At 39.2% G+C, this 12052-nt stretch overlaps 1 protein-coding gene across 1 annotated transcript; it reads left to right on the top strand.

Moving 5' to 3' along the window:
* Positions 1 to 471: 471 nt before the first annotated feature.
* Positions 472 to 1227, top strand: LOC122274450. Its single transcript, XM_043083484.1, has one exon. It carries the CDS (start codon positions 472 to 474, stop codon positions 1225 to 1227), a length of 756 nt encoding a protein of 251 aa, XP_042939418.1.
* The last annotated feature ends 10825 nt before the right edge of the window (positions 1228 to 12052 follow it).

The raw sequence follows: 12052 nt of genomic DNA on the forward strand, positions 1-12052 counted from the left end.
TTTTGTGGGAAGGGATCCGGATCAGATGACTCGTCGTGATTATGGCATTTCAGTTACGCAGTTCTTGGAGGGTAAAGGTAACGGTAATTTGAATGTAATACATGTGGAGTCTTCTGTGGTGGGCCAGGTGACAGTCGAGGCCTCTCAAGCCCATGTTTCTATCGGTAACCAAGCCCAGTTGCCTGCTGGAAAACATCCTTCGAGAAGATCTACTCGATCAACCTGGAAAAAACGTGCTAGAGACACAGGTATGAGTACTTTGTCACAGAATGCTAGTACCTGTAGGAAAAGGCAGGCTGATAATGGTGACAATGCTGTTTACACAAATTTTGTGCATGATAATAAAAAGAAATTAAAACTGGCAGAGATGGATGTAAGAGGGAAAGGGAAGATAGGAGAAAGTATGGTTAAGCAGGTTGGTGAGGATAAGTTGACATCGGTAGAGGCTGTTATACAGCCCTGCCGACCTCAATGATTCTCCTCAGTTGGAACTCCCGTGGGCTTGGGAACCAACGAGGAGTTCGAGCTCTCTCTGATCTAGTTAGGGAGGAAGGTCCCAAGGTCTTGTTTTTACAAGAGACCAGGTTACAAGTTAAGGCTATGGAGAAACTGAAGTATAAGCTTGGGTTTGATAATTGTTTGGCAGTAAGTAGTGAGGGGAGGAGTGGTGGTCTTGCCTTATTGTGGAAGAATGATGTAAGTTTGGCCATTAAGCATTACTCTAAACAGCATATTCATGCTAGCATTCAGGATTCTGCAACTGACTATGCTCCTTGGTATTTTACTGGGGTGTATGGCCAGCCTGAAACTAGCAGGAGATATGAGACGTGGCAGTTACTTAGATCCATTCAAATTTCTCGTGATCAGGGCTGGCTTTTGATGGGAGATTTTAATGAAGTGCTCAGTGGGAATGAAAAGGTTGGTGGTAGAGCAAGAACTGATAGACAGATACAGGAGTTTCGAGATTTGCTTGATGATTGTGGTTTATTGGATCTGGGATATATTGGTAATCCATTTACATGGTGCAACAGAAGGGAACCTCAACACAGCATTAGTGAAAGACTTGATCGAGGTCTTGCCAATCTTGCATGGAAGAATTTATATCCTATGGCAACTGTAAGTCATGGAAGTGTGTCATACTCTTATCATGTGCCAATCACACTACAGCTACAAAAGGATAGAGTTCAGAGGAGAGGACAAAAGTTATTTCGCTTTGAGGCCATGTGAGTGGAAGATAAAGGCTGCAAACCACTCATTGAGAAGGCTTGGGTTAATATCAATGGGGATAGATCTATGGAGGGAGTCCTCAAACAGATTCAGCAATGTGGTGAACATCTTGCAAAGTGGAATAAGGATTGCTTTGGTAATGTGCAGAAAAAGCTCAGACAGGCAAAGGAAGTTTTAAAAAGACTTGAGGCTTCTGATCCAAAGGGTCATAGAACCAATGATTTAAAGAAAGCTCGAATAGATGTTCAAAATTGGTTGGAAAGGCAAGAGATTATGTGGAGACAAAGGTCAAGGGCTCTATGGCTGACTGAAGGTGATAAAAATACCAGTTTCTTTCATCATAAAGCCTCACAGAGAAAAGCAAAGAATATGATAAAAGGGATTAAGGATGATATGGGTAATTGGAGAGTGAATGAAGATATGGATGAGGTTATACTAAACTACTTCAAGAAGCTTTTTACATCCTCAACACAAAGGGATAGTATGCAGTTTCTAGAGGCTCTAACAGGTCGAGTTACAGCAGAAATGAAACAACAACTGGAAATGGAGTTTGTGGCAGATGAGGTTGATGTAGCTTTAAAGGAAATGAATCCAACAAAAGCTCCTGGTCCTGATGGTATGGCTCCATTATTTTACCAAAAATATTGGGCTATAGTGGGTAGAGATGTTACTCAAGCTGTTTTAGAGGTGTTGAATACTGGAAGTTTTCCTTCATTGCTAAACCACACTTATGTGACATTGATTCCAAAAAAGAAAAAGGCTGAGTTGGTCTCTGATTTCAGGCCAATCAGCCTTTGCAATGTTATTTATAAGTTGGTGTCAAAGGTTCTTGCAAACAGATTGAAGAATATTCTGCCTCAGTTAATTTCTGGTTCTCAATGTGCTTTTGTCCCTGGAAGATTAATCTCAGATAATGTGTTAATTGCCTATGAGTTAGTGCACTTCCTTCGAAGGAAAAGGAAAGGAAGAAAAGGTTACATGTCCCTAAAGCTTGATATGAGTAAGGCTTATGATCGAATAGAATGGGATTTCTTGGAATCAGTTATGAAAACTATGGGTTTTGGTGATAAGTGGACTAGTTTACTGATGCTGTGTGTTAAATCAGTCTCTTTGTCTATTTTGGTGAATGGAGAACCTAAAGGCCCAATCTATCCTTCAAGAGGGTTAAGGCAAGGGGATCCCATCTCCCCTTACCTTTTTATTCTCTGTACTGAAGGTCTTATTTCCCTTCTTCAACAAGCCGATGTCAAAGATGTAGTGGAAGGGATCTGTGTATGCAGAGGTGCTCCAAAGATTAATCACCTTATGTTTGCCGATGACAGTGTGTTATTTTGTAGGGCCACAACACAAACTAATAGAAATATCCTTCATTTATTGGAGGTTTATGAAAAGGCTTCAGGACAAGTGGTGAACAAAGAAAAAACTTCTATGGTTTTTAGCAAGAACGTCTCCTCTACTACTAAAGCTGAGATTATGCAGTTCTGGGGTGTTCAACAGCAGCAAAATTATGATAAGTATTTGGGATTGCCTCCAATGGTGGGTAGAGGAAAGCATCAAGCTTTTTCTGGGCTGCAAAATAGGGTGTGGACTAAATTACAAGGGTGGAAGGAAAAATTGTTATCTCAAGGGGGTAAGGAAGTACTTATAAAGGCAGTAGCCCTCTCAATTCCAACTTACACCATGAGTTGCTTTAAATTACCTGCCTCTTTGTGTTCAAAGTTGGAAAGTTTGATAGCTAGATTTTGGTGGGAGCAGAGAAAAGAGGAAAATAAGATCAGTTGGGTTAGTTGGAGGAAAATGTGTAAGTCTAAGTTGCATGGAGGGATGAGTTTTAAGGATTTAAGAACTTTTAACTTGGCTCTTCTTGCAAAGCAGAGTTGGTGTATCCTTAAAGAAGAAAGTCGGCTGATTCATCAATTATATAAAGCTAGATATTTCCATTCTACAAGTTTTAAAGAGGCCAAACTAGGAACAAATCCTTCTTTTGTGTGGAGGGGTATATGGGAAGCTAAGCAACATCTCCTGAAAGGTTGTAAGTGGAGGGTTGGAGATGGTAAGGCCATTAATATATGGTCTAATTTTTGGTTACCAAACCATAAACTGGTGCCTGTCTCGGGTTCCACTACTCAGTCCCAATTAAACTGGAAGGTTTCTGAATTAATTGATGACAGAACTCGAAGTTGGGATGTGGAAAAGGTTAGAAGATGTTTACCTCCAAGGGAAGCTGAAGAAGTGTTGCATATGGTGTTAACCTCTATTAGTAGGCCTGATGAGTTGGTATGGGAACATGAGAAGAGTGGTCAGTTTAGTGTCAGAAGTGCTTATAGACTATTCTTGGCTGATGCTGCCAGGAACCAAGAAGGAGAGGTATCATTTCGAGAAGATCAGACAACAATGTGGAGGAAAATATGGAAAATGCAAGTCCCTACTCGAGTGAAAATTTTTGTATGGAGGGTTTGTAAAGAAGGTTTACCTTCTTTAAAAAATCTGCTAGTTAAAAAGGTGGTGACAGATGCTATATGTCCATGGTGCAGAATGGAGGAGGAAGATACAAATCATGCTTTGCTTAATTGTGTGACCTTTAAAGATGCATTGTTGGATCAGCTCAGGTTTCTGCAGAGTGCTTTAGGATTATTGGACTTTGTCCAGATTATGCTTCAGTTGGCATTAAGCAAAAAGGAAAAGGAGATGGAACTAATGGCTTTATGCACATGGGGGTTATGGCATAGAAGGAATAAACTTCTCTTTGAGCAGCAAAGATTGTCTCCTCAGCAAGTTATGGATCAAGCTTTTTCACTTCAGCAAGAACAGAAATCAGCTCTAGCAGAGCAGAGAAAGGGAGTAAAGCTTGTGTGCAATTGGATAGCTCCACAGGTAGGTGCCTTGAAGCTTAATACTGATGGTGCTATCTTTCAGGACCAGTGCAGCTCGGGAGTAGGAATGGTTCTAAGAGATGAGAAGGGACAGGTGATTTTCACAGCTTGTATACCAGAACATGAAGTAACAGACCCAATGGAGATTGAATTTCTGGCTGTGTTAAGAGGCCTTCAGGTTTGCTTACCTCTGGGAATTGCTGAGCTCGAAGTGGAACTAGATTCCCTTCTGGTGGTACAAACTCTTGCTACAGATCAGGAGTCTATATGGGGGAACTTGGTTTTTGAGATCAGAAGGCTCTTGCAAAGATTTCCTAAAGTTTCTATTAAGCATAAGGGTCGGATGGCCAATGCTGTGGCTCATTGTTTAGCTAGACATTCATGGCATATAGATGATCTTGTAATTTGGTGGCATTCTTTTCCTGAGTTTGTTTCTCAAGTTATTAGTCATGATGCTTTGATGTAATGGATGTTTTGATGAATAACACTATGTTTCTTTGGTGATAAAAAAAAAAAAAGTATTAAAGCCTTTAAAGTAAGATCAAACCATGAAATATTCAAATTTTCCCTAAATAAAAATTGTTTTTTCACTTCCAGTTTTCAAGTTTCTAGATCTAAGAAAATATATCACCAAAAGCTTTATTCATGCAACAAAACCTCAATGAAAACTCATAAAAACATGCTAATAGTACTCCATAAAATTGTTGGACCAAGATATGTCTATTAGCTTGGTCAAAAACTCCCAAACATAACATACTCTCCAGTTTGACGCCAAATGACATTTCCATGGTTAAAAATACTTTTGACCAACCAAATGACCATGTAATATACTAATAATATATCTACAGAAACTATATTGAAAGAGGAACAATTTTATAAAGGAGTCATCATTTGAAAATACTTACAAAGGGTCAAAAATCTCCATGCAAAAAGACCCAGAAATCTGCTCGAGAGAGCTCTTTTGGGTTTCTCACTAAGAACGGGGTGAAGAAGTAATTAAAGGGAAAGAAGTATGTCTTGCATGACTTTAGACTTCAGGAGGGGGAAGATATGGGCTTGAATGACCCTTGATTGGAGATGGCTATGTAACATAAAGTGGAGAATAGTGAGGGGAAAGGACTGCCTGTAGAAGCTATAAGGTATGGAGGTTGATGAGGTGTGTTTCTCCATCTCATCAAGGCACTATTGGGTGCAGCCAAGGGTAGTGGAGGTCTGCCATGTGGGAGAGGAAACTTCTTCAAGAAGCTTTGCCAAGGTGGCCAAATTTGTGGGCCTTGGTGGGTCTCAACTAAGTAGGCTTCAATTTGGGGTTTAAAGGGGGTTTAGTTAGGGTTTAAGATGCTATCAAGCCCAAATTTAATTTTTCTTGGCCCAATCAAATTTCCAAGGTTTAAAAGGTTGGATAATGATATCATAACAAGAATTTGAGAAATTAATAGCATGTGTAAGTGATTTAATCAAGTGATTAAACACAATGTTAGAAATTGGATCAAAAAGAGTTTGAATGCCAACTTTAGGGTTTGGGGAAACCGTTTAGGGTATCGGTTTCAACCAAGATTTTGGGGTTTTTATTGGATTCCAACCATTTGGGGTTTCACTAGGGTTGAAACCCTCTTTGATTTGGCTCAATTTGGTTGATTAGATGAAAAAACGTTTTGCTTAGGTGGCATTATCTTACACCTTGATTTCCTTCACAAATCCATCTAATGGTTCTTTTTTGTGCCAAGTGTCTCATACTATTCACTATGTGGCTAAGATCTTGCCAAGTGTCCAAATAAAACTTCTCTAACCTAATTTGGACATTCCACATTGTGATTTTGAAAACACTACATTTAGTACGCTTATCGAGGTTTATTCACTCCTAAAAATGCATAATAAACCTTGTACTGAAAAATCCTAAATATTCATATTAACCTACAGTGAAAATCATTTACCAAAACTCAACCCGAAGTGCCCCTAAAAGTAAATTTACAGTTTCGAACAGGCATTTCGTCCGAAATTATGAAAATGGGTTATTGCACCATGAAATCCTAAATAATCAGTTGAGTCTAGTGGCGTAGACCATAACATATTTTGACATTTCTAAGTACCTCAAATAATTAAAATCACAATTCTGTCACCATAATGAATGATAACACTGATTATGTTGACAGACTAAAACCTGTGCGATTGGTCGATTCGTGAAAACTTATGAGATTTTCACGAGGTTCCTAAAGTCTATAGAAATTCTACCATTGAATTTCTAACGAGTTGTTACACTATCCTTGGAAATTACATGACAAAGGAAGTTAACTTCATTGCCAAAACTTGCACTTGCTAAGTTTTGATTACAGTTGATGCTCCCGCAATTTAACCAATACAAGTCGTAGGTGGTTAATGTGGTCTTCTAGATATAGCGAGTAGACTAGAATGTCTTCGATAAAAACCACCACGAAGGAACCTACGAAGGACCTAAATACTAAATTCATAATATCCATGAATGTCGCAGATGCATTGGTCAATCAAAAGGGCATCACTAGAAGGGATGCCTAGGGATGCATAAGGCATCACTAGAAGGGATGCATAGTGGAATGGGGAATATCAACTAGTCATTTGGGGTTAAAGGGAGTAGATAAGTTTCACTTATCTTTGATCCTACATGATATTTTAGACAAAATTACCTCAAATCCTCAAGTTTCCTATACTTATAATAAAAGAGCAAGTATAGACTCTACTTAGTAGGAATCCATGTAATTGATGGACGGATTTGCTACTGAGGTCTTTTATGGTCTTCATTGTGTTTTGTGGTAATTTTTGGTTTTTAGTTGTAATTATTGATATCAAGGGCCCCTGCCATCTAATTGATTGTTAGGTGTCTTTTTTTCTTCTTTTCATTTTATATCTAAAATGCCCTCCCTCTTAGTATTGTGAGAGTTGTTTGGAGGTCTTGTTTTTGTAACCGTTATAGTTGTTTATAGTTGTTTAATAAGATAAATATATTTGTAGCCTAATGAGAATCTCAAATTTATCACTAAAATGTAAGTGGACTTCGTATTTCATTCCCTTTGATTGGTTACTATTTCTCTTACCAAAATTGTCCCTGATTTTGATGTAGAAAGAAGGCTCCAGAACATTACTTTTCCATCTTTTCTCTTAGGGAGGCACTAAAGCCACCGATATCGGGACCCAAATTTGGATCCCATAAGTTTATTTTATCTTCTTTTTTTTTTTCAATATTTTTTAACACCGTTAAATCTTTTTTTAAAAAAATTCACAACATTATTAAAAAAACACTTCATTAATCATTAAGTAAAAAAAAAGTTATCGGGATACGCTGTCGAGACCCACTATCGATGGGTTTAGCATTTCCCTTTCTCTTTGCCCGTGTCAATCCATTTGTCTCCCTTATTTGTTTCTTTTTTTGCCACTAGAAGATTGCGTTTGAATGCTAAAATGATCTCAGATGATATGTATTGATTTGTGAATAATAGTGTTTTGTAGATCTCATTGAGATGTGTTTGAATATAAATAAATTGAGATATATATGCAAATGTATGGAGTATTTTGAGATGGATTTAACTTTTTTTATGACAAGTTGAAAAAATAGTAAGTCCCATCAATGATTGATTTGAAATGAGTTGAGATCACTCAACCAACCAAACATAGCTGAAGTCTCTGTCTTCGTAGCTCTAAATCATTTCCTTGTTAGACTTGAACTTGTTCACTTTACTTGTTAGGAAACCAATTTTTATATGTTCTTTCACTTTCCTTACTTATTTCTAGAAAATTGATAAACAAGTGGATGATAATGGGGAAAGTTTGAGCTTTGATTACTCGTTATCTTTTTTGTTTTACTTCCTAGGTAATCTTTAATGTGTATTCATTTTTTTTTTTATTATTTTATTTTATTTATTTATTTTTTTGAGAAATAGACTTCAATTTATTCATGAACGAAGTTATAGTTATGATTGATAAATACAGGAAGACAACCCCGATTACAAGTCAAACAACTCAACTATTTGGGGCTTCCCCGCACTCAAATTCCTTTGTGGCGGATATTGTCTGAAACTTCAAATAAACTCTCTATTGACAAAACCTTTTGAAATGCTAGACTCTATAAACAACAGAGATGTCAATCTTGACTTGTCTGAGAAAACACATCCCAAACCCCACCCTCCAAAGGAGGAGCAAAAGAAAACCCTCCTCCTTTAAAGGAGGAGAGGGACAAGCTTACTATGGATATATAGTCCAATAGCCTATTCTTATTTATTTTACCTAACTATAATAAAAAAAACAACATTACAACATTAAACATTAAAATATTAAAACACTCATAATGGCCTTCCAATAGGCTGTCAGTAGTGATGGACTTTTGTCCAGCCCACGCCACAACACTTTCTTGCCACTATCTTTTGCCCATTAGTCTGTTCGTGAGTGCCCAATAGACACCCAAGTTCTCTTGCAGCAAGCATGCGTGAGTGGGCTACAATCCAGCTCTCTCGATTAGAACACCCAACATTCCTCTATGTCCGCTGTAACCCAGTTTGTTGCATCACCAAATAGATAGTCCTCCTCCACATCTCACAATGTGACTCCACACCACGACTTGACTCCAAGCCCAATAGTAAACCAGAGTCATCACCACCATCCACGGCTACGACAAACATGTATCTCATGCTACGCAGTTCGTTCGCCAAGCTCATGGCTAGTGACGGCAACTTTCTTAAGCGTTAGAGCCAACCCTCGTGGTTGCCCCGCCATGAGCTTGCCCAAAACGGCCTGTACCCCAAGTCGATGATCTCAACACTAAAGTTTGGTTCCAAAGTTGACTTTGCCTACGGTTAAGTCTGAGCTCTGGGGCAATCTACCAACTGACTACACCAATTACTTCTTCAAGCACTTTATCCACGTGAGATCGCCCAAGACTTGCGATAGTTTCTGATGCACAAACGACTGCTCAAGACAAGCATAGATTCACAACCTCCTTTCTTGACCTGGTTGGGCCACAATAGATTGTGATCCCATCCATATAAATGCCACAAGTTGCCAAGCACGAGATGCACTTCCATCTCCATACACGTCCACAGAGAGCTTCCATGAAACACCATAGAAGCCTGTGTGGGCCACAAACCAGAGAACTTGTTCTCTGGTTTCCTTAAGCCACCATAACATTAACCACCACGGAAGCCTTATTATCAAGCATCGAAACAAAGCAGACAGAATATAAGAAGGAAGGAGGAAGGGAGGAGCTGAGGCTTCCCCCCTCCATTTTGGGTGATTGGCTGTGTTGAAACTCTAGAGAGAAGTGAGAGCTTCTCTCTCTAGAAAGTTGATCGAGTGGACTAAAAATATATATCTATTATTTTAGTTTTCTAATGTTGACATGTTGCCCCAATATAAGTTCTTGTCGTTAATGATTTGTGCAGGTTGGTGGGTCGAAAAACTGGAACACAAGTTGCAAATAAACGACAACTACATCAGCTATGCCAGTACTAATCTCTAAGTACCTTATGGTGTATCATTTATGTGGTATGTTTAGTTTGAGTCTCTATATTTTGGGGGTTCTATTTGGTTTCTATGGTTGATAATATAAATAAAATTCTATGTTCTTTGATTCCTATGCAGATTCTAGATGTGCCATCTTGGTGAGCATGATGGGAAGCAAAGTGCCTGCCACTTGGGTGAGTGGAAGGCAAACCGCTCATTACCTTAGTGAGCACCTTGGATAAAAGCACAATGCTCGTCACCTTGGAGAGCACTATCAAGGAGCATCAATTTGCCACCTCGGCGAGCATCATTGAAAGGGAAAGTTCTTGCTCCTAGGCAGCCACCATGGGGAGTAAAAGTACTTAACACCTCGATGAGTGCCATGTGAGGTGAAGTGCTCATCACTTTGTAGAGCACCATATGACATAAATTGCTCGTCAACTTGTAGAGCACCTTGAAGGAGCATAAAATTTACAACCTCGGCTCATGGAGAGGGAAAGTGCTCATCCCCTAGGTGATCACCATGGGAGGCAAAGTGCTTGTCGCCTTGTAGAGTATCATGGGAAGCAAAGTGCTCCTCACCTCTACAAGCATCCTGAAGGAGCATAAAAATAGCAACCTGGGTTCAGGGAGAGGGAAAGTGCTCGCTCCAGAGGTGATCACTATGGGAAACAAAGTGCCCATCACCTGAGAGAGCACCATGAAGGAGTATAAAACTCATCACCTTGATGAACATTATGGAAAGGAAAAGTGCTCCCCCACGGACGAGCACCATGAGATGCAGTTTGCCATAAGGGTGACAATATGTGACAAGATTTATAAACCTAACACAAATACGACACAAAATCAGCAACATTGAGTTTGATATAAATGAGTTCGGGTCAAAATAGATTGACCCATTAAGATACGATTAATAAACGGGTTAATAACGGGTCAATCTGTTCAACCCAAAATCAACCTGTAACAACCCATTTAAATTTTATTTCAAAATTACAATTTTACTATTGTTAGGCTGAAATATTGGTATTTCACAATATTCTTATATTTTTATTATTGGAATTGTAATTCTAGACCTATGCTCATATTTGTTATTAATAGGTTTGTAATGTTGGTTTTATTATAGGTTAAAATCTAAATACTGCTCATATTTTTTGTGAGTAGGTAATCTTATTATTTTTTTGAAGATATTTTAGCTACTAATAAATATGAATTTTAACTTTTATATGAAATTATATTAATTAGGTCAAATGGGTTATGTGGGTTAGTTCAACACATTTACATGAAATTGGTTGAAATGAGTTGTTTCGTGTTTACCCATTTCTAATTAATTATTAAATAGGTCAGAATGGATGGCACGATATGACCCATTATTTAAATTGGTCGTGTTAAGGTTTAAAGGTCTAACCCATTTAGTTTAACAGGTCATGTTTGGGTTGACTCTTATGATTGAATATCCATGACTTGATATGACATGAACAAGGCTCGCGAACGTGAATTGTCACCCCTACTTGCCTTCCTAGGTGCTCACCAAGGTGGTAAGTACTATTGCTCCCTAGGCAAGCACATTCCCTTTCGACGATGCTCACTGAGGCAGCGAGCTTCATACTCTTCATGGTGCTCGTTGTGGTGACACTTTGCCTTCCACAACTTATTGAGGTGGTGATCACTTTTATTTTCTATGGTGCTTGCTTGGGTGATGAGCGCTTTTGCTCCTCATGGTACTTGCTTTGGGGGCAAGGAAATTCCCTTCCCATGTTACTTATCAATGTAGCAAACTTAATGCTCTTTTAGTGTACTTGTTGAGTTGACGAGTACTTTATCTCTAATTGTTGGGGGGATTTTTGTTAGGGCCTCAGACACACGAAGACTAGTCTAGACCAGACATTAGGAGGGTCCCCCACATCCCTAAGGGCTCGAAAAACTTGGTTCAAGCCTGCAGAGCCCCTCAGTGACCCAACAAAAACCCGTGACCCACGTGGGTCGAGCGTGTTTGTTTGGGTTAGGATGGAATGTAACACAGGAAACATGGGAAACCAAATCGGCAAAGAGGAAGGAAAGCACACCAAAGGGAAAGGAGGGGACTCTAGAGCAACATCAAGAGATCACACCGCATTAATTGAACTCACCAGGAAATCATGCCGCATTAATTACTTCATCTAGGGGATCATGCCACATTAATTGAAGTATGGTGGAGGGAACCCCGAGAAGACACCCCTTGGCCCAAGCAACAGGGTGTGGTCGTCTAACCTATAGGGCTGACTATAAAAGGACCCCAGACCATCAGGGAAAGGCACGATCAAATTCTCATCTAAACTCTTCCTTTTACTCATTAAATTTATGCTTCCTCATATTATTGGAAGATCACAGCTAACTTAGGCATCAGAGACTCCCCGGGCCACCCTTTCATACCGTTTTTCTATAATCGCAGGCTTATAAGATCGAAGACCCAGACCTTTGAGAGCCTAGCCCTCAGGCATACGAAACAT

The sequence above is a fragment of the Carya illinoinensis genome, chromosome 8 (assembly GCF_018687715.1).
Source record: "Carya illinoinensis cultivar Pawnee chromosome 8, C.illinoinensisPawnee_v1, whole genome shotgun sequence".
Lineage (NCBI taxonomy): Eukaryota > Viridiplantae > Streptophyta > Magnoliopsida > Fagales > Juglandaceae > Carya > Carya illinoinensis.